The 23,024-nt window shown below is 44.7% G+C and overlaps 1 protein-coding gene across 2 annotated transcripts; it reads right to left on the bottom strand.

Annotated features, from left to right (window-relative positions):
• Window positions 1-1,020: 1,020 nt before the first annotated feature.
• Window positions 1,021-22,159, bottom strand: ADRA1A (adrenoceptor alpha 1A). 2 transcript variants are annotated; one of them, XR_006181603.1, is made up of 4 exons: window positions 21,928-22,159; window positions 18,947-20,557; window positions 4,409-5,877; window positions 1,021-1,260 (listed from the first exon to the last, which is right to left on the bottom strand). XR_006181603.1 is itself a non-coding variant. In XM_042886911.1 (3 exons), the coding sequence occupies exons 2-3, from the start codon at window positions 19,827-19,829 to the stop codon at window positions 5,357-5,359; spliced, it is 1,404 nt and encodes a 467-aa protein (XP_042742845.1). In that variant the 5' UTR covers window positions 19,830-20,557; window positions 21,928-22,159; the 3' UTR covers window positions 1,021-5,356. The 2 variants fall into 2 exon arrangements, 1 of the variants encoding a protein (XP_042742845.1); XM_042886911.1 differs by having other exon boundaries at window positions 1,021-5,877.
• Between the last annotated feature and the right edge of the window lie 865 nt (window positions 22,160-23,024).

Here is a 23,024-nt window from a genome sequence, read left to right as displayed (position 1 = left end):
GGAATTTAAACACAGTGTGAGTGCTTGGGTTTGGTCAGAAAATCACAATCAAGTCAGGGAAGTAAACCTCTTGTCCAGTGTGTCAGAAAATCTGATTTCTTCCTGGCCTTGTGGCCAGGTTCACAGCAAAGTTTTGTGGCAGAGGAGGGGTCCAGAGCTTCTGTATTAAGAAAGGCTGACGTCTTTCTATGTAACTTTATTTTATACAGCTAAAAAAACCCACACATTTCCTGGACGATTTTCTTGCCATTGATTAAAAATAACCTCTATTGTCTGGCAGTGGACATACTGATCACAGGAGCATTTTGCACTGTACGTTATGTAGCTGCATTGATGTCCATCCATCATTTGGTCAGGAATTTCTTCGAGTCTGTACCACTTAAGGACCACATCTGCAATACAAAGTAATGCTCATTCTAAGCCAGAGAGGAAGAGCAAGTCTGCAAAGGGAGCAGATAGCATTTGTTTCTTGTGCCCTTAAAAGCTTTCTCCAGAGATTCCCTGAGACCTTGGGTCAAATTATCAAAGGGTTCATTGACAACTGTACTCAGGACCTTCCAAATTCTGAGCATCAGCTTTACTGGGGATCCCTTCTGTTTTCCCTTTACAAATCATGGAATACAGTCATTCAGCACCACCTACCCCAAAGAGGATTCACATTCTTGGGTTGATGGAGGTAGTTCTCTTAGTGTTTGTGTATGTGGGCTACAGCAAAATGGACTGGATTCCATCTGGGACCTGATGTGTTACTGTAAGCAGGCTGAATAAGCACGGCGAGGACCAGGGACCCAAATGGAATTTTCAGCCTCCTTTCAGATTTTTATGAAGTCTAACTTTTTGCAGTAGAAGCGCAATAATTCCTTTATTCTCCTCGTTCCTTACTCCCACTAAAACCACCGAGGTCTTCAGAATCTCTACCCAGTCCTCTACCCAAAGGCTTTGTATTAAGGGAAAGGACAGGCATATAAATGTTTTGGAGAAGAAAGGGGAAAAAAGCAGTCCACTTGTAGCTCCAAAGTGCACATTCCCCCCAATAATTTATTTGTTCACCAAGCGATATTTCACATACATTCATTTTGTTCAAGGAAATGACCAGTACGACTGTTTGAACAAGGGGCATCATAACGAGTCTATAAAAACAGCATGTACAAACCCCAGTGACACTGGAATACCATGTTCAGAAAATGCAGTGCCCATTTCAAGAAATGTCCGTAGAAACCACTGGCAGCCAAACGCGAATGACATGCAGGCCAAGTGCTGCTGCAGACAGAAGGAAAAATAAAATACTTTTTCAGCCAAAGGCTGTCTAAGCAAAAAAAAAAAAAAACAACAAAAAACCATCCAAACAACAACAACAAAATAACGGCCCCGGCTTGCGTACAATTCCCACAGTTGTAAGATAAATACAACTGAGCACTTAACGATATTCAGCACGTTTTCATTGTACCACAGACTAATGATGCTGTGGTTATTAGCAGAGTGGAGCTGCTTTCTAAAGGGAAATCTGATGCAGACTAGATTTAAGGTGTTTTTTCCTTGTTTCTTCAGAAGAAGGGCCAAGTTTTGACAGTTGCAGTGCAGGTCAATACAAGAAGCTCTTGTCCTTTGGTCTGACACACTGAGTAATGGAAAATCAGTTCTGCCTTCCGGTGTAAACCCTTGGACATTCTGGCTCTGAAAACGACCTAGAAGTGTTGTGATGCTGAAGCAGAGGATGTTTTTCAGCTTGGATTTGAGCTTGGTATAACAGACAGTAATCCGCATTAACTCTGAGCATGTCATGCAACTAAAAGACATGTTATTTCCGATATTTGCTTGCAATAACCAGCCTTTCTTTTTAGCAATTCATTTCCCCGTAGCTATTTTTCCCCTGCTCTGCCAGTATGAGAAATATGCAGTACACTCTGCCTAGAATGCGTGACATTTTACTTGAATCTCAAATACAAACATTATAACCTCCTCCTGGGAAAGAAGTGATTCAATTACATTTATCAAGCTAGGTGGAGGGAGATCTTTGTTTTAACGCACGACAAACGCTCTTGTAGTGCCTTGGATTTCCATAATGCTGTCATACATTAAACCGTTTGCTTGTGAATACCTTCAAAAAGTAGTTGATGATGTTTTGGATTAGCTCCCTTTCGTAGCTGGGAAAGGTCTAGGTTATAAGATGTAGTGGGGGAAAGAAAGGATTAGTCTGGCCAGAGAGCTTACCCTTCTCCCTGGGAGTCTCGTTGCAATTAGGCAAGAAATAGTGGATAAATTCATTTACAGAATGTGTTAGTTGACTTCTGGGCATAGCTAGGACCTTCCACTTCTGCATGGTGTTAAGAACTTTCCTAGCTGACCACAGCTTGTACATGATGCTCCAGCCATCGTTAACCCTCGGAAAACACAAGGAGTCAAGCAGGGCATTTTGCAAGACTGAAGAACTTTGTGAAATCTGTCTGCTGACTCCGAGCAGAAGAACAAGAAATATTCTGAACTCAGCCTTTCCTCCTTCCAATGCCACAGAAGCCTGGCAAAGGAAAATATCACTTTACACAATGTGTAATTTCTCCTTGGACTTGGCAGAGAAAAAACACGGAGGCATTTTTTTGGACAACGGGAAAACCTTAGAAAATTTGAGACCTGAATAATCTTAGAGAGCATGTGAAAATCCAAAAACAGAATGTTGATCTGAATGAGTGTGGATGGTGGGAAACGCGACAGCAGTGTCCACAATGGTGGACAGCAGGATGCTCTCTGATTCCAGTTGGGACGCGTTGATTAATGGATCAATGCGGTCCAGTGGATGTGGCTTAAGGGGGCATGGTGGAGATGGGTCGATGATTAGACTAGATGATCTTAGTGGTCTTCTCCAACCTTAATGATTCTACAGTTTAATGAAAGTCGTGACACTGTGATCTGACCACCTCCCACTTTGTTATCCTAACCTCTGCCTCTTTGAAGCACGATGCTACATAGACCTGTCCACGTAGACATTGCCACCAGCATGCTTTATACTCACTGCAGATTCCAACTGTGTTGCTCTGAAATTCAATGACCAAACCCATTTGCTCCAACCTACCTGTACCTCCACAACAACCCCACGCCTGACACTGCGGAACCTACAACAAACCTAAGGTCGGAATTCTCACAACTCCAAAGGAGAGAGGGCACAATGACCCTTTGGTCTGAGTTACACAGCAGGTATCCGTCCAAATGGGGCAGAACCTGGCTGCAGTGGAGATACTCAGTCTGAGTAGTTCAGCTCCATTTAATGGGTGTTTTTTCAGTGTTTCAGAGTTCAGGTTTTATTCAAGTGAGTGTCCCACGTATTTGAACCCCATGAGACCAAGAACCTTGGCTTGGAGTCTCATATGACTTTCTTATGAGATTTCCAGCTTTTCTGCTTCTGGTCTTGGCTTGAAATACCATGAGAATATTTATTCATGGTATTTTAGCACTCCTGGTTTCCAATCATTGAAAACCTGAGGAAAAGCTCAAAGGGTGGAGTGGATTTCTTATTTTAAATAAAAATGGGACAATGCTACAGATATGCTACCTGCAAGTACACGTTTTTGGAAGTAAATAAGAGCCTGACAATAAGGACTGGAATTGAAGTTTTCTCTAATTTTAACCTGCTTGGGACATTCTGTAACTCTCTGACCCAGCATTTCAATGAGAGAACAAATACTGTCTTGATGCTGGAGACCATACAGAATGAGAGATGAACAAAGAGTGATTCCTCATCAAGATTACCAGGATTGTCCTTCCAAGGTCCCATCCTGAAAACGCTGATCTTAAGCCTTTTTCCTTTTCAAACCAGTGCATATCCTGCACGTCTCAGGAGCTGATGCTGAGACATGAGTGGAGGCTCATGTGTTGTTTCAAGGAAGCTGCATTTTTCAGTTGGCAGGCTCAGGAGGAGGCATGTCAAGAGCTGCCTATTTCTAATACTGCACAGAGAATTCCTCTGTATTTTTTTCCAGATGCTGAGCAGCCCCCTTTATTTATTTATTTGTTTAGATTAGCTGCATTAAAATATACCAGGCTCCCAAATGTTTTTCACCCAAATTCCCATAGGAAGGGGCCATTCTCATGAGGATGTATGGCCTTAAGTTAGTTACTGGGTTTAGCTCTCACTGCTCTGAAGTAGGATAACTTTCCTGACCTCATGGTACGTGGGGTTGGAAGGCTTAGGGTACTTTGCACTGCAGAGGGATGTAGCATAATGCTGGGCAAAGGGACCATGGGACATCCAGCTTTTCCAGTGACTGTGGCACAGCAGTACCTGAAGGTGTGACTGGGGAAAGCACCTGGGCCAGGAGTTTCTGAGGTTTCAGGTGTTTTCTGCTAAACTTGGAAGAAGGGAGACAAACGGATGAATAGAAGAGACCTGTTCAAGCCTTGTTTGAAGATGTCTTACCTCCTTTTGAATTTTATCAGACATCAAAGTGCAGAAACCTTTCAAACACACCTAGGATGCATGCAGATTTTCATTTCAATCAGGGGATTTGGGGGAGATTGGTTGTGTAAAACAGAAAAGTTCTTGTCTCTGGAGCTAAGAGGAGTGCACCACTGGGATCAAGTTTCTCTTGGCTGTACAACTTACTGACATGTTCAGCACCAAGGGAAACTCAGAGCCACTCCAAACAGTGCAAGAGCCAGAGGAGCGTTTGCTGTGCAATGCTTGGATGTGACACACTGAGGACAAAATGGGACTGCCCAGCCAAAGGTGTCACCCCAAGAGCTGCCTGCTCTTTAGCAGGGGCTGTAGGATCTCCCCAGACGAAGCAGGAGATGAACAAAAGAGGCAAGACACGGTAGGAATTCATTCTCGTCCACAGTCCCTTAACAAAACGTAAGCAGAGATCTGTAAACACTGTCCCAAGACCTGAGCCTCCCAACCTCAGCTCTCCTGGATGCTGTATCAATGTTTGTACATCTATATATTAAAAAAAAAAAAAAAAAAAGTCACAGAATTGGCTCTAAACTTGGAGCTGTCTGCAGGCATCCACGCTGAAATTGGTACGGTGTCCTTGTAGTTGGCTCTTGCTCCCACATCACATCTAAATCTGAGCAGCCGGACTTTAAAAGAGGGAAATGTGGTGAAAACAAGGCCTTTAAATCTCAGGGAAACCACGTCTCTTCGAAGAGCAGAGGGCGCTCACCATCCACTGAAGCCATTCACTGTCTTTAAAGGGCTTTCCTCAGGCTAACAGCACTCCACCATCACTCCCCACAAGGCCTGGTTCTCTTTTCCAGCATGCTAACTCCTCATCCCAACTCCTTCAACTGCTATAGCATCAACTTCAATCCCCAACAAAATGGATAATCCCAATGAAAAGGCAGTGGCCTCACACTGGCAGAGCCTTTAGACATCCTCCCCGTTCTCACTGAGGGTCATGGTGTGAAATTTAATGGTTGGCACTTTGCAGTTTTCATGCACCGCGTTCCCTGCAGTGCCCGCACAGCAGCACTCCTGGAGGAAGCCTTTGCTTTTCACTTTGGCAGCAGTGCAGCTGGACTTGTCCTTAGGAATCGCATTTTTCGTCGGCACGCTTTGCGCGGCAGAGAAAATCTTCCATTCACAGACCCCATCGGCTCTGGAAATCTTATAGAAGGTTTCTCCCGAGCCGACGGGGATACGGACCACACCTCTGCCACCTCCCACGCTTTGGCTGTTGGGATGATTGAGGTTGAAGCTTGGGGGTTGCTTTTTCGCTGCATGCTTTCTTGGGAGGCACTGCGCTCTCAGGACATTTTGGAACGCTTTCTTAAACTCTTGACTGGAGCATGGATAGATGATGGGGTTGATGCAGCTGTTTAAATATCCAAGCCAAAATGTTATTTTAAAAAGTGTGTCCGGGGGTTTGATTGTAGGAAAGAAAGAACCTAAAATGGAAAATATACAGAGTGTTAAGGCAGAGGCAGTGAGAAATTGCAGGTAACCAAAGAAACTTAAACACTGGAAAAACATAAATAAGATTCTGCTCTGTCTTGGAAAACTTATGACTCAAAGCCTAATTCCTGCAGGAAAGAGTCTTTCAGAATGCATGATGCTGTACAATTACATGGATGCTATCAGAGATCAATTCAAGGCTCAAGACACCCACTTCATTATACAAGCATTGGCTTCTCCCATTTACAGCCTGAGGCAAGAGAACAGATAGCAAGTAATAAAGGAAAATTGCTCCCTCTAGAACTTCTCATTCAAGACCAGTTAGCCAAATAACAATCATGTCGAGGAGGTCATCAAAAGGGGTTTCAAAGGGTAGGAAATCACAGCATTTTGGAAGTCTGAGTACTGGATTACTGGGTTGACCAACTAGAAGTCTTCAAAGCATTAGATATTGGGCGCTCATTTTCTCTTGCAGCCTTTCAGGAAATAGCTTTTCTTGTGGCATGCATCTGAAATGCAGAGAAATTAGAAGAAATTGAACACTGGAGAAATGGTCTGAAGTTGGAATGCATAACAAAGTAATATCTACCTGCAATCTTAACTCCCAGAGACCATCCAAAGAGCAATGTAGATGGGTCCCTAGCAAGGAGAGCACTGTGGGCCTTTTTATTCTATAGGAAGCAGAACAGCATCGAAATACTAGAGGTGGTTTGACAGGGGTTATACAGCAAATGAGTGACAAAGCTGTTGGCTGTGCATTTATTGGAACTCATTGACACTGTATCAACTCCAAGTGGCCATGCCAACTGAAGATGAAACTGCATTGCTAACAGCGTTTTTAAAAGTAGGCTATGGGAGCATTAAGGTTGGAAGAGGCCTCCAAGGTCATCTAGTCCAACTCCTAATGATAATACTGATACCAAAGGATTTAGTTTGATATCTACTGATTTAAAATATTGTGAATTCTTCCCAATGCCAAACATTTAATTTCTTTTTCTGTTCAAATAAAATTTAAGCCCCTTACTGCTTTTAGAAGCAAATTCTTAGCTTGCTTATTAAATGATATGAATAGTTTGCTTATAAGATTATTTGAATAGGATGTCTGTAAATGCTTAAGAGATTTACTGATGGAAAGATGTAACTATAAAGCTACAGAGACACACTTGGGGTGTTAAAGAGTCAATGCTGCTGCTGCTGCAGCACTTAGAAATTAGTTGCTTTTCCTGAATGACACTGGAAACCAGCCACTATAACAGGATCCTCTAGTTCTTTGGTACTTCTCTCTGCTTGGAAATAAAAACAATATTGCCTGAGTGTGAGTGAAACAGAAAACCAAACTCCATGCTATGCGGGGGTGGGATAAGTGATAACAGCACTTCTAAGACCAGTCTTGCAAAACGGATCCAGAATGAGAAAAAAGAGAAAAACATTTCCCATATGCTGTCAAGGGAAAGGCTGCTTCTTACTTAACTCCAGTGAAACGGAAAGAAAAAAAAGAAAAAAGGAAAGTGATTCTATCATTCTGTTGACAGCAATTAGTTGCAGTTGCTTATCATGGGCACAGGGAGCAAAATAATTTCCCAGCAAGTATATCGTGGTGTCACAGAATCACAGAATCGTAATTGGCTTATTTTGGACTTCATAGTCAGGTCTCTAACAAATTGCTCTTTTATCACTTATGTACACATGCCTTCCTGCTTTTCCCTCACAAATCAGAACCGTGTACATTCAGGAAGAGATGCTGTGGAGGATTTTGATGGCAATGCCTTTGACACCCTCGATAGTTTCCTTGATTTCTGCATCACCTCCTCGGCTTGACAGGGGTTGGTCTGTTTGTTGGACCTCTGCTGATTCTGGAAAAGCTTGCAAAGCAACAAGAGCCTTCTAATTGAATCCTGAGAGTGCTGAACTTTGGTTTGAATCTTCTCCTTCTGAATCTTTTCCTTTCTTTGCCAAACAAAGTGACAGTGAGGGCAGCAAATGCTTCCAAGCGGCAAAACCCAGCGAGGAATTCTCAGGGTGTTTTTGCCCGTGTGGGAATGTATCAAAACACTGCTTGGACCAGGGGACACAAACAGTGCAGTGTGATTAATGATGCGCTCATCCTGCTTCTGCTGAGCACAGCCTCTGCTGCGAAACGCAGAGCAGTGCCATCTTTCTTCCATCCCCTATGGAAGAAACAGGGGATGGGCAGGGAGAGAGGTGCTGGGGTCTGCCTGCAGGTATCCGCCCTGGGATCGTTCATCAAACACCAGACATGGGGCTCCCTACTCCCCTCTTGCTGCTGCATATGGCTTTTCCACTGTCGCTTTCAACACTGTCATTTTCTGTGACCAACAATGTCAAGACAGCAGTTCATATTTTGCAGTTAAGTGTAATCAGGTACATCTGCAATTTAGGATTTTTCTCAGCAAGTTAGCATCACTTTCCTCTTATAAAAACAACTAAATGAGCTTCTTGGAGAGCTTTCTGCTTGAAGTCGTTGGCAGATGAAGAGTACGAAAGGATTCAAAATGTCCCAAACCTCCTCCATTTTTCCTTGATTTCTCCACTTAGGTGCAGCACTGCTCTCCCATCTTGTGCTAAGACAAAGGTGAAACAAGCCCAGGTGTAAGGCTGAGTGTGAAAATGGGTAAACAATAACAATTCCTGTTTGCTGCAACTTCTGGTTCGCCTGAAACGGAATGTGAGTGCCTTGCCAAAGTCTGCTAAAAATAGTGAAGAGCCAGTGTCAGAGTCTGCCTCTTGCTCATTTTTTTTCCTGTTCCTTTGAGGGGGGTGGAGATGGAAATCAGCATGCTAATTTATTAACGCAGCCTTTTTTGGTACATTGGTGTAGAGATTTGTTGCCTTGGAACAACACACTGTCAGAGTACAACAAATGCACTGACAGTGTACAAACTTTGCTGTGAGTGGGTCCCATTGCGTGTTGTCATTAACTCTTTCTTTCCAGGAGTGGATGCAACTTGGGTTTTGGGACAGCAGGTTCTCTCTGCTGGGCATTTGGTCATGCTATCCATGATGTTTCGTAGGTTAAGACCAGCTCTGCCTCCAGGTTTCATTATATCCAAACACTGTCCTGTAAATGAAGCATTACTAATGCCTATAGAAGGAAACATGGAATCATAGAATCATTAGCACTGGAGAAGACTTCTAAGATCCCCAAGTCCAACCCCAACCTGTCCCACCATGCTCACTGACCAGTGCCACATCTTCACAGTTTTGGAACTACTCCAGAGATGGTGACCCCACCGTTCCTTGGACAGCCTGTGCCAATGACCACTCACTCCTAATACCCAACCTGAACCTCCTCTGGTGCAAGTGAAGGCCATCACCTCTCATCTTATTGCTATTACCTGGGAGTAGAGGCTGACCCCCACCATCTCACCACAATCTCATTTCAGGGCATCATAGAGAGCAGGAAGTTCTACCCTGAGCCACCTCTTCTCCAGAATAATCCATTCCAATTCCCTCAACTGCTTCCCATCAGACTTGTGCTCCAGACCCTTCACAGCACCGCTGCCCTTCTCTGGACAAGCTCCAAAGAAACATCATCAATAGAACTGGTACTCAACAGACCCAGTATGTAACAGAGCTAAAAGTAAAATCAGAGTAGAGATAATGTGGACTTCCTTCTTATTTGTGCCAGCAACTTCATCTTCCTCAGCGCTATAAGTCGAGTTCAGCATGTTTAAACCTTGAGCTACTGAACTACAGTGCAGGGTGGAGAAATCATTTCAGTTCCCAAAATCTCCTGTACAATGAGTTGAATCCTTCTGCACTTCGCAAGGGCCACGGACATGTTGGTATTTGCTTAGTGCCTCTTGGGAAATGTGGTGCCCTCTCCAGATGGGCGTGGAAAGTAGTGCTGTTCTATTGCAAACATTGGTTCTGCCCACAGCTCAGAAACATCCCATAACCTTTTATGCTGTCTACCCAAATACCTGGCAAAACAGGAAAAACATCACATTGCCCAGGTTCTTGGGGGCCATTTCACCTTCCATGGAATACTAAGAGTGTGTTCTTTTTTTTTTTCTGGGAGTGAAATGTTCAGTGATATTGTTGTCATGGCTAATATCAGCGGTAGATGGAACTGGTAGCAAGTAGGAGTAATATTCAAACAGTGCTGCTAAGCCTGATGATAAAGTATTTTGTTCAATGTGCAGAGACATTTAAACAGGCTGTGGCTGGCAATGCAAGCCAGACAAGATTAAAGTAGAAATAAAACTTTTTTTTTTTTTTTTTAAAAAGAATGACTGCTATTAACCATGAGAAAAACCACACCAGCGGAGTGGTGAGCTCTCTTCTCTTTAAAGGTGTACAGCATAAGGCTGCCTGTGTCCTATGCAGCAGTGTCACTATGAGGTGACACCCTTTGGTAGGTGACATATAGGAGGATGGAGTAATGACCTCTTTTGCCTCCTGGCCTTTAAAGATCCCACGTGTGGAGGTCTTATTGTCTTTCCTGGAATAAAATAATAAATAGTGGCAAAACTGGATACAGCTCAGAGCCTTCATCTTCCATTATCTCCCAATAGTTTGTGCTGGAACCAAAAGAAACTTCAGCTGATCTCTTAATGCCTTTGACTTGTAGGCTGACTAGTTGGCTTAGTGGGAAGTATTGGTGATGATGGTTGGACTGGATGACCTTAGAGGTCTTTTCCAACCTTGGAGATTCTATGAGTCTATGATTCTAAAGGATGCTGAAATTCCTGCTTTGTTTTCAGTAAATTGAGTTTTATAGAAAGCCAGTAGCACAACTCAATTGCTTGCTATATGAAAATTAAATAAAATAGAACGTGCTACCAGCGTCCTGAGATCCTTTGCCACAAAATATCTCATTACATACCCCTAAAATGCCAGGACTGCATTCCTTTCCCTCACCATTTATTTTCCTGTTTGTCAGATTCAGGTTTCTTCAGCTTTGAGAGAGAAGTTTTCCACGCACCTCCTGGTGAGTAAGTGCCAATTCAGCCCCAGAGATGCAATTTGACTGTGTCATTAGTCAGAAGTTACAGAGCTGCTTGATTATAGGTTGTTTAAGAGCCAGCACTGATGTCACACGTCATTTCACTGACGGACAGCTGATAGGGACTCAGCAGCTCCCAGACTAAAGAAAATTCTTGTTTACGCTGTATCATCTCCATTAGCACCACAGGAATAAGATCCTACAGATTTTCATGGCTCCTGGACCTCATTGTGTTGTTAAAATCCAGCTAAATCTCACAGCTCTGTTTAGCTTCACTAGATTTTTTCCTCTTTTTACGGTGTAAATTTGGTGATTGAGTCAGAGCTCGGGAAAAGGCAGGCAGGGTGGTATGGGTACACTCACAGAATCAGACAGAATCATGGAATATCCTGAGCTGGAAGGGATCCATAATGATCACTGAGTCCAACACCACCTGGGAGAGAACAGCAGTACCCTGCACGTTGTGAGCACAGAACCACGTGCTGTTTGTCAGGACTGTGTTGGCAGGGCTTTAAGCATCCAAGGGAATCAGGAAAAGTGCATTTGTGGCTTGCACAAGTCTGAAGTCCTCGCACCTTTTGCCTGTGACACCTGGGATTAAGCATCTGCAATCACAGCAAGCTGAAAACAGGAACGGCTGTGTGTTCACAGAGCTCAGGCCCTATGAGATCTGTCCTGTCCCAGAGCAATTGCCCTAAAAAAAGGAGGATGGAGCAGCAGAGAGGATCCCCAGTGTCTTCCCACAGACCAGTGACTCCACATCTCTGTGCTGCCAGTGCTCACAATTGGGCCTCATCTCATGTTCCCGTTCTCAACGTTAGCAGGGAACTTTACTCCATGAGACCAGCACTCTTTGTGCACCTCGGGTCAAACACAGCCACCCCACGGAGAGTGCATTTATATGTAAGTATTGCTGCCGACACAGCTGCCCTCTGCACGTATGTTCCGTCCCTGCACGTCTCACCCATATGGAAAGCATCTTCCGTGGGAACAAAAACGGGATCAAAGCGCACTTCAACTGGAGGAAACGCTTCTGTTATTTTTTGTGATCATATTAGTGCAGCAAACGCGGGACGGTGGTTAAGTATTTGAGTGAGAAGAGATGTGAGGAAGGGTAAGAGCCTGCATCTGTCAAGTCTTGCACACTTCCAGCTGTGCTTGTCCCAGGATCTGGGTTATTGTGGCTGATTCGGGGGGAAAATGAGAAAGGCTTTGTGTTTGGATCTCTCTGAACTGCGATAAGCAGCAACAGGCAGAGAAGCGTGGATCTGAATTCAGATCCCCGTGTTGTTCTGCAGGGTGTGGGTATCTCCAAAGGACACAGGTGGGACAGACGGACACCAGGAGTGGGTCAGCCTGGGAATGGTGCTCTGATTATTCGGATTTTTTCAGGCCAAATTTATGCTCTGTTTCATGTCGTACCCACTTAGGATGGCTGATATTTCTGGCAAAGAGCAAACGTCTCACCAAGAAACTATTTCCAGATTCACTGTGTGCAGATGCAGATTTAGAAAGTAGATAAAAAAAAAAATACATCCCAAAACATGGGAAGGTGAACCGAGGTTTTCTTACCCATGTAAGCCCAAATGATAACACTGATTTACAAATTGTTTTAATTGCCAGTGAAATTCCAGCTCCCTTGCTGTGGAATTATTCAGGATCTCTTCGCTAATGTTGTTATGATACTGGAGATTCTTCCCACAGCCCCAGCTCCTGGAGGCACGCACTTAAAACAAAACCTTAGCTTTCACTTCAGAAATAAAAAGCCAAAACAATGGCATGGTTCAGAGCACAGTTTGAAAAGATGAGTTGGTTGCTGGTCGTGATTTGGAATCCCCGGGGTTTGCTACACTGGAATTACGCTCCTTAGCAAAAGCTGACTGTCCAGCCCTTATGCATCCAAATCAAAGACAAGCCCTGAAATCTGCTGAGTGGGGAGGGAGAATTATTCATCACCTTTCAATCCCTAATGAATTCTAAATAGCACCATGATGTCTGAGAGGACAGGGAGTGAAAATGACATTCGTGGTTCATTTACTCCAGGTGCCTGCAGGTGGTGACTGCACAGAGAAAGAACATTTTGAAGACAAGGATGAGCCTTCTTCTTGACAGGTAGCTCATGCAGGAAAGCTGTAGATGTGAATCACGACACACAGCAGAACTCGCTCCACATTCTCTCCCTGCTTGGCATTTGAATGGCTATTAATGTTAGCAATTCCTTCTCCGGCTTTGCTGCATTATGAGTCAGTGGGACACATTTCAGGACTTGGTGACAGCAGAGAAATATTGGCCATGGGGACGTCGATGGGATTTTTGCCATTGGGTGCAGCATAGCTGTTACTTGCTTACACCAACAAGGCCTGTTTTTACTGTGCTTACAAAAACACCCCTTGAGATCAGACAAAACATACAAATATCCTGACTCTTTATCTCATGGCTTATTTTTTCCCCACTCAATGTCTTAACACACAGCCCTGTAATCCACCACTCAAAGAGTGCCAAACACCCTTCTTCTTTCTGACCCACCCTTCTGTAGCTTGGGCTCTATTCTGGGATTCTTTCCCCCTTAATTTCTTTTTGTGGCTGAGGCCACACACTGAAATGCTATCATAGGGAATCTAGCTCTGAATATTCTCACCATGGCTGGAATTCAGCATGTTCTGAAACTATGTAGAGCAAGGCTGTCCCAGCTTTTATTCATTTTATTTCAGGTGTTATCAGCTATCAGGTGTTATCAGTTATCAACAAAGATAAGAAGGAGGATTCCCATCCTTGCCTCTCAGAACAGCCCAGCCATGATGGCACTGAGGACTGTTGATGCTGGAGGGACAGGAGGATCTCCTTCTGTTTACCACTATGAGACCATCTGGCCAATTCTACAGGGGAAAAGAGATGGTTCAGTGAAAGGAGCTTTATTTTTGTATGGCATGAAATGCCAGCATAAGGCAGTTCCCATTCTTTTCACCTGGAAGAGTGGTGCAATTCATACAGTTGTCCTCCCTAGGAAAGCTTTTACTTGCTCTGCCTTTCTTTCCCCATCAGTAAATGGGGTTACTCTCCTGACATGAAAACATTTTGGCACTGCCTTCACAGAATTAGACATTACTTCAGCATCAACAGGCAAAATGGCTTTGATTCTACAGGAAATTGGTGACTTTCTGTTTGGCACCTGCAGTTAACCTGTTAATGACAAATCCCAGCTTACTTCTGAATCTCACACAGTGCAATTCCCATTCGTGCTGTTGGTCAAATGGTTGGAAATGGGTGAATCACAAACCTTCCCCTTTTTTGGACCCCAGAAGACTCTAAAAATAATATTCAAAGCGCCGTCTCTCAAGCTGGATTATGTTATTCTGCAAGCCATTCCCAATTTTTGCTTATTAAAGCACCAGCATCTGAAGGAGTCAGCAGGAAGTGAACAGTGAGTTGCAGAGTGTGAATGTCAAGACAGGGAGCTGATTTCCTCCTACAAAAAAACACAGACAGAACAGGCACCCACTTCATGCCTCTCACCCAGCTCTGTCATGAGAAGGAACACGGCCTGAAGCCCAACAACTTTGCCAATAAGTGGGGCAGGATGGAGGGTGGCTCAGCCAGCAGCAGTGGGAGTTGATCAGAATGTGTTGTGACAAGAGAACATAATGAATGGAACCTCAGACGGTCCTGGAAAGAGCAAAAGCCATCAAGATACACCTGATATGGTTTTTTTTTTTACTGGTAATACAAACCAGGCAGGTCCTCAAAGCTCAGTGCTGGGGAAGTACTGAGTTCTAACAGACAAGTGCATTATCCCAGCTTTATAACACAAAGAGCAGCTCAATCATGCCTTTCCCAGTGTGATCAAGGCAGATGAATTTCTGCATGTGACAGCACATGGAAGCCTCTCCATTGTGTCTGGCTGCCACTGGTTTCCAAAACTAATTTACAGCTGAGTTGACAGGGGCCCAAGAAAGGTGCTGTAACTAAAATCAATCACCTCCTTAAAGCATCAGAAACAGGCTGTTATTCCATCACTGCAGAGGGCCATAGCCCTGAGAGCCCCACCTGTGACCTTTACCCACACACACCATTGCTGCTTATAAGGTCAGGCTCTTGGTTCTGGGCTGACTCTCTTTTGTTGCTTTATGTTTTGCTGGTGGCTGCTGGGCCATTTGCTGGCCCTGCCCTTTCTCCTCACCTTTCTAACTGCTCCAGAAACCTGTTCTCAGGTTTAGCTTCAGGTGGCCTATTGTAGTTGGTGCCTCAGAGATCCTGGCTGCTCAGTGTTAATTGTTTCCAATCAAAAAAGTAACACTGTTGTCCTCAAGGCACTGTTTCTTCATGGAATCATTAAGGTCAATAAAGACCTCCAAGATCCCCAAGCCCAATCCATTCCACCATGCCCACTGACCATGTCCCTCAGTGCCACATCTCCATGGCTCTGGAACACCTCCTGGGATGGTGGCTCCCTGGGCAGCCTGTGCCAATGACCATGCTTTCTGAGAAGTTTTCCTAACATCCAACCTGAACCTCCCTTCGTCGTGGTCTTAAAGAGTTCTGCTAAAATGTCACACAATTGTGATGAGCAGCAGGATTTCATTTGATAACCGAGATGAAAACAAAACGTTTTGCAGTAAAAAGGTCTTGAGTAGGAAAGCTAAAAGCTCCTCTCAGCTCTTGAATTGAATGCATTATGGTTTGAAAAAGGAGCCAAATGTAAGGCTACCTCCGGTCTGATTTTTGGGTGCTCCTGCGTGGAGTCAGGAGTTGGACTCAGTTATCCTTATGGGTCTCTTCCAACTGTGGAAATACTCTGATTCTATGATTCAACCAAAGCATGGACAGTACTAGAAAAAACTGTTTCAAAACTGTTCTGACCATGCAGTTTCAAGCAGGGCTGTTAACCAAGGAAGCTCAGGTGCTATGGGTTTTCACTTAAGTGGCTGCCAGCAGTTGGGAATAAGGTGTTGCTAATAAGAAATAATGGTCAAAGTAAGAAAAAGAGGCTGCAGATATGGGAGATGTGTGAGACCAACAGCTGTGTGCAGAGAATTATCTTTACTTGAAGGTCTGGATACCTGGCTGCCGGGGTGGGGTAAGATGTTCTTACAGGCCCCCTGGGAGCAAACCTCAGTTGTTGCTGAATGAGATGTGGACAAGGAATCTTGAATTCCTAAGCAGGAGATTTATCTGTTCTTCAACACATTCTTCTGTTGAATATATCCCTTCTATAATTATAGAAAGGCTTGATGCCTGAAATAAGGAAAATTTGGCACATACACCCAAAAATCTGATTGGGAAACAATTGTAGAGAGATGTAGATGTATGTGAGCTTCAGTCTCCTTAGTTTAAAACCCAATACAAGAGCTGAAGCGTTGGACGCAATTCTTCCCAGGCAGTGACATTTCTAGGAAGCATCTGTGCAAAGTTCATTCATCAGTGGGTTTACAGCTCTTCTGTGAGGGGAATGATAAGAATTCAAAGAGAGATTTGCAGACCAAAGGGATCAAATTTCCACTGCTGGGGGCCAGAGAGGACTGGGGCTCAGTAAGAAAAGGTATCGTTCAAAAAGGTTACTGGTCACAAAGAACCTCACTGTTTTGCTGGTTCTCAGACTAAACTCTTATTTAGGCTTAAATGTGTTGGAGGATTGCTCCACCTGAACCAGCATTTCCATCAGTCTAACCCATGATGGAAAATAAGCTCACATTGTGCTAAGAATTTGTCTAGAGTGGAGCTGAGACTCAATTAGGGGAACACAAAGACTGCAATTTGAGTTAGAGCTTTTCTGGGTCTAGTTTTGGGGAATGCAACGGGAACATGAGAATTGCAATTTGAGTTAGAACTGGTTTGTGAGGATAGGCTGAGTTCTAGGAAGTTGCTACAGGAAAGCTTTGTGACCAGGAGCAGGTCCACTGATCAGATGGAAAGAGGGAGAGAAAGCATGCAAAGAACTGAAAACCTGTCTTCTTCCAGGGGAAACGGGCTGTTGTGACAGCCTTTCAAATTAGAGACATTTTGTGAAAGCTCAGTTTGCATGCCAGTGCCCTAACCTCATTTATTTCCATGCAACAAGATCATTGTTTGTTGGCTTGTTCCACAACCATCGAAGCCAAGTGAGGAGGTGTATGGAACATAATGCTCATTCCCATGGAGGGATCCAAGAAGGTAAGACATTACTCACATAGATTGCAACTGGCAATTTTACACACTGATTTCAATTAAGATATTGTCATGTGGCAGGAATACTCAAATTGTTTCTCCATTTATTTTCGGCAGTATCTGCTGATCTGAATGTCACGCCTTTATCCCACTCTCAATCTCCTTTTATTACTCCTGCCTTCCCTGTACCTACACCCCAAACATTTCCACCCCTGCTCGTTGTGTACTTCAGTGAGCCAGGTGCTTCTAGCTGCTCCTTGGTTCCCAGCTGGCAAGACTGATAACTGAGGGGTTCTTGACACTGGTTAGGGTGGAGCAGCCTGCCTCAGGATGCTTTCTTGTTCAGTTTAACAGCTCCTTGTCTCTGACAAATCAACAAGTCGTTCTGAAAGACTTTTAAAACAACATTGCAACTCCACGAAGACAGGGAAGCTAATAACCTGAAGAAAGTTGCCTTATAAGGGATCAAAGGAAGATGCAAAGCTGGTCTTCAATCAAGCAAATTTCCTAATCCAAAGCAAATTAACAACAGCACCGTGTGTGCAGCCGCACAGCAGATGAAAAGTAGTGTGTTTGATGTGTTCTCTTAAACCCTTTTTGGGTATGTTTCAGGCATCTTGGCAACCAGCATTCCAACGTGCTGACACCCTGGGCAGCAGAGCCAGCCTTTCCAGAGCTCCCCTTATGCAACTGCTACAGCTCAGACTCCAACTCCTGCTCCATCACCTCCATCTATTTGACCAATGAGAGTGAATCCATACTTTTTTTTGTGTGTGTGTGTTAACATTTGTGATGTTTTTTTTGGGAAACAACCAGGTGCTCTGGGTTAATTCAGGAGAGGTTAATTGAAAAAGAACCCAACGTCTTTTGTAAGGTGTAAGAAAAGAAAATAATCTCCCAAACCTTTTAGTGCTTAGGTAAGCATCGTTTTCCCTTCTCATTGTACTCAGTGTAACACTAGTAGCTAAAATTTCCATGCAGCCTGCAGCCTCACTTTATTTTTCCTATACTGCCTCAAGACTGCGAGAAAAGCTGCTGTAGTTGGACAGGGCAGATGGAAGGTTCCTTGTTTCCAAAGCCAGCATTTAGTACAGCTCTCGCTTTGCAAACTTTATGTGACGTGCCACGCTCAGATGCAGTCATAAAATTAGCATTCTGGTTCTGAATCCTGAAACTACATCAAAGGTGACTGAGCAAAGTTTAATTAAGGTTCTGATTACTTTATATTTCATGATAGCAAAGCAGAACACATCCCACCCCTTTAGAATTATGGCTGAGGAATAAATATCTGTATTCAGCACGGAGAGTGAGACAGCAGCCGGTGTTTGGCCAGTGTGCTCAGTGGGTTTCCACATAGGATGCAAACCAGAGAAGTGTAAAATTAGTTTGGAGGATCCTCATGGCTGTGCTGTGGCTGGATGGGTGATAAATTAAAAATACATTCATTTGGAATATGGTATTTCATAGCATGACACCTTCTATTAGAGAGCTGATTATTTCTCATAGCGGGGAATTAATGGGTTCTGAGCACTTAGAGAGTTTTGTCCCCAAACAGTAAACTGCTGCTTAGACCATGAATACTTTTATGTGTTGACCTTTTATAAATTTATATCACCTGAAGAACTGGCTGCAAACTGGAATATAAACACAAACACCTAAAATACCATTCCTAAAGCAGGACTGATCAGGAATAAGTCCTTGGGTATTTTCTATGTGGAAAAAGGCTGTCAAAATCAATTTCATTCTTTTCAGCATTTTAGCTTCCCTTTGCCTGGCTAGGTTTGACATGTTCATTTTTCACGTTCAGTTTTGATGCATGTTTTGATTTTTGACAGCTTTCCAACAGAAAACAATTCCCTCAGCGCTCTTCTGATCGGCTCTATTGAACACAGGCAAACGCATGGCCCTCCTTTGGGGGAAGGGGCTGTAGAAGGGGTTTATGCATTACTTACCAAGAGGCATGACTACAAAAAATGGAAGCCAGCACAGAACAAAGCATCCCACTACAATTCCCAGGGTCTTGGCCGCTTTCTTTTCTCTGGAGAACTTGAGGAGACGCACTGAGAAGTGATGCTTGCTCTTAGAACTGGCCGTGGCCCCGCTCGTTTCGGAGGCATTTTTGCGGTGGATCCGTAGGGTCACTGCTTCAGAACGAGATTTCTCCATCTTCAACCCTGACCTCAAACCTTTGTTTTCCCTTTTGGCCACGACATACACTCGGCAGTACATCACCAGGATGATGGTCAGTGGGAGGTAGAAGGAGCCCAGCGCGGAGAACAGCACGTAGCCGGGCTCTTCGGTGATCTGGCAGATGGTCTCATCTTCGGGTGCTGGTTCCTTCCATCCAAAAAGAGGTCCAATGGAGATGACCAGAGACAGCGCCCACACGCACAGCAGAGCCAGGAGGCCTCTCTTCTCTGTCACTATGCTGGGGTATCGCAGTGGGTAGCTCACCCCGATGTATCTGTCTATCGAGATGATGCAGAGGCTCATAATGGAAGCAGTGCAGCAAAGGACATCAACAGCTGCCCAGATGTTACAGAAGATCCTCCCGAAGGCCCAGTAGCCCAAAATCTCCATAGTAGCAGAGAAGGGCAGGACAGTGGATGTCAAGAGGAGGTCAGCTACAGCAAGATTAATTATATAGTAGTGGGTGACACTCTGAAGATGCCTGTGGCAGGCTACAGAGAGGATAACCAGAATGTTACCCAAAACCCCAAAAATGATCAGCCCCCCTAGGATAACACCCAGCAAAATGGCCTTGGAAATGTTCACGGGCCCTGCAGAGTGGGTGCAGTTGGAACAGTCGGATGAGTTCCCAGAGAGGAAAACCATGGTGAGTGACTGGCAATGGCTACTGTACTTCACGCCCTTTTCAGGTAGAAAAAGTGATGGGATCAGTCCTCAGAATGTCCTACAGGCAACATTGCCTGACTTTGCTGGGTGGAAGATTTTTAAAGAAAGTTTCAGCAGTGCAGCACCAGGAGTAATGAGAAGGATCCAAAAACATAGTAGAAAGCCTACTTTTCTTCCCAAATATTTACCATTCTAGCACAGCTAAAATCCACTGTTTGCAAGTCAGATTTAACCCCTTTTGCATTGTTCCTGGGTTGCAGAAATGAGGCTACATAAAACTGAGGCTGCTTTTCCCGCTTTCCAGGATAATGTGATGAGAAGTACTGGAATCACAGGTGCAAGTCATTTCTGTCTCCTTGGGAAGAGTGAATATTTAAGTAGCAAAAAACATCCCATAGGGTCTCAAATCCAGGTTTCTCCAAAGAGGAATAGTCACTCGTGCTTTAAATTACCTTTTGCTAGCCTTGACTCTGTCTTACAAATAGGTTTTGCAGAAGCCTGGCCAGGTGGAGGCTGTTGCAGTGTCACTTGAGATGTGTGCCACCACTGCTCTGTAGGGTCTGAGGGTCGATCAGAGCCTCTGCGTGTGAAGCAGCTGGCAGCTGGGCTCCTTGAAGTTGGTTTTCATCCACTTCTGGCTCTGAAGGAGAGTGAAGTTTGCCACGTTGTTGATGCAGGCTGCTGTGCTCCTTTCAGATGATCAACTCCTGGAAGAGACAAAGGCACAATGCGATTCCCAGAAGCAGCGTTTGCTCACTGCTATGGTTCCCATATAAGAATAGAGTGGGGAGCTATTTTAGGGAGCCTTTCTCATGCTGGCTGCAGCTGGTGGAACCAACCTTTTTCGGCCCAGCATTGTTTAACAACTATGAAAACAACATGAATTTTGTCGCCTGGATTTTTCTTACTGTGTTGTCAGCAGTGGTCCGCTCTCCTTTAGGACAGCAATCCATCCCAACCATCAGCTCACCTGCAGAGAGCAGCTCAGGGAGCCTGCAGGACACAATTTGGGACTACAAACTGTGAGGCAGATTTGTAAGTCTGGAATTTAATTTGAGATTTCTTTATTAAGTGGCTCTGTTTACACACCAAACTACTCGTTAGTCCAGCTAACAGCCCGTTTTGGAAATCTATAGGGAAAAGCAATTTCTGCCAAGCAGAAGATGCTGCAAGGGACAAGTTTCCTACTGAGAGAGACAACATTTCATGTCTCTGGAAGACAAACTCAGCCTCGGCTGACTAAATATGGAGAAAAGGTACATCAGATGGGGAAGTGAGGATAAGCTGGGAACTGAGACTCAGGGCTACAAAGGGAAACTGCATATGTCAGCTGAAAGCCATTCCCAACGCCTACATGTAGGTTCAATGTTCCCATCCAAAGTATTGATGGGACATCTGAAAAACCTCCAGCAATAACACTCCAGTTAAATCTAAGGTAAGACTGAGTGTTGTAGCACAGGTCTTTGGATGAGTTCCTCAGATCACACCTCCAGCACTGAGCAGCAGGAAATGTCATGGAGCTTGGTCTCAAAACAACATTTTCCTTTGGGCAAAGAGATCTGGAACTCTTACCCTGAACCTCTGGAATGCCCCGTTTGTAACAGGGAGAATGGGGGAGGGAGGTGGAGAGGTATTCCACTGTGGGAATTTGCCCTCCCTGCAGTGGAACAAAATTCAGTCTTTGTATTTTCCTTTCCCCAAGAGGGAATGAGTAGAAGGACAATTCCAAGAAAGGAGACCATAGAATGAAACAATGAGTTAGGTTGGTGGGTTCCAACCCCCAAATGACAGGCTTTAATAAGCACATCAATGAAAATAGGCTGTGGCACTGAGCATCTGAAATCACTGTAACTGCAGTCATTATAATGGTGCTGGTGGACAAGGAAATTAAGCAACCATCCAACTTGATTTTTAAGCACCTGGAACTAAACTTCAAGGTAAGACAAGGAGATGCAGCAAAAATGCCTGATGGATATTCATGCTCCAAAGCAACCAGGTGATATTCTGCCTGTGGGGAGATAAGATGCAGAGAAAGAGCACACACCCTCACCCCTTGTGCCCCCCAGCACACACTCACCTCAGTCTGTAGCAGACGGCGCAGCTCTGAGCATCTGGAAGGGGATGGGCAGCCCCACAGCACAGCAGCCTCCTCTCTTCATGCAGAGGTGGGACTCTCTGCCTGCACACCCCCTGCTCCTCTCCTTCCCCACCAGCATTGTGATGACTCACACTGGTTCCCAGTATCCCAGTGCCCGGGGGGGGCTCAGCTCCAGCATCCCTGGCAGCACAGCACCACTCACAGCACTCAGCTCCACGCTGCCAAGGAGCAGCAGGAACTTTGCTGCTCTGCTGCTGGAGCAGGCAGTATCCTCGCGTTACCGTAATCCCGTGCCGTTCCCGTATTGCTCAGAAAGAAAGAGCACTTATCTGATGCCAAGTGGTGTGTTCAGTGTTGTTTTCTTTTTTTTTTTTTCTTCCCTATGCCAGTTCCTGCAGAGATCAGAAAGTGGAAGCCAGCTAGCAAGATGCTGTTTGCAGGCTAGAGAGCAATTCTCGTGGTACAGGCTAACAGGTAATTTTTGTGGTGATGTGAACAGAGAATTGCCTGCCAGACAAATGGAGCATGAAGGAAAGAACAGGAGCAGCGTGGCTATTGCTGCCCGCTATCTGCAACTGGGATGGAGCATTGGGTATGCAGCACGGTGACTGGCACTGGGGGCTTTCCTTCTTGGGCAGGGAAATCCTGGATGTGTGCACTGCAAATCCCTGCTGCTTCCTCCCACTTGTCTTCAAGGAGGCAGAGAGCCCCCGAGGCAATTTGAAATAGGAACGTGATACCTGGACTTAAGGGGATGTTTGGGGAAGCAAAGCATGAGGTCACTTGAACAGAATGTGCTTTGGTGGTGAGGTTCATTTTGATATGGTTCTCTTTCAAATGCATTTTTTAAAAAAATTGCCCTGAGTCACTGATGATGAACAGATGAATATTCAACCAGCGTCCTGAAGGGAAAGGAGGGGAGCAGAGGATGTTATGGCCAAGAGAGAGCAATCCCACAGCCCCAGGGGAGCAGATGGGCCACGTGCCTGTTTCTCCATGATGGATTCTCCACCTCCTCAGCCTGGGCAAGAAGGTCTCTTGAGAGGGAGGCCTGGATTCATGTTTTTCCTGAACTG

This window comes from Lagopus leucura, unplaced genomic scaffold (genome assembly GCF_019238085.1).
Source record: "Lagopus leucura isolate 7727_CA_CO unplaced genomic scaffold, USGS_WTPT01 Super-Scaffold_100065, whole genome shotgun sequence".
NCBI lineage: Eukaryota > Metazoa > Chordata > Aves > Galliformes > Phasianidae > Lagopus > Lagopus leucura.
Note: the sequence above shows the minus strand (reverse complement) of the source record. Positions and strands in the feature narration are given on the sequence as shown.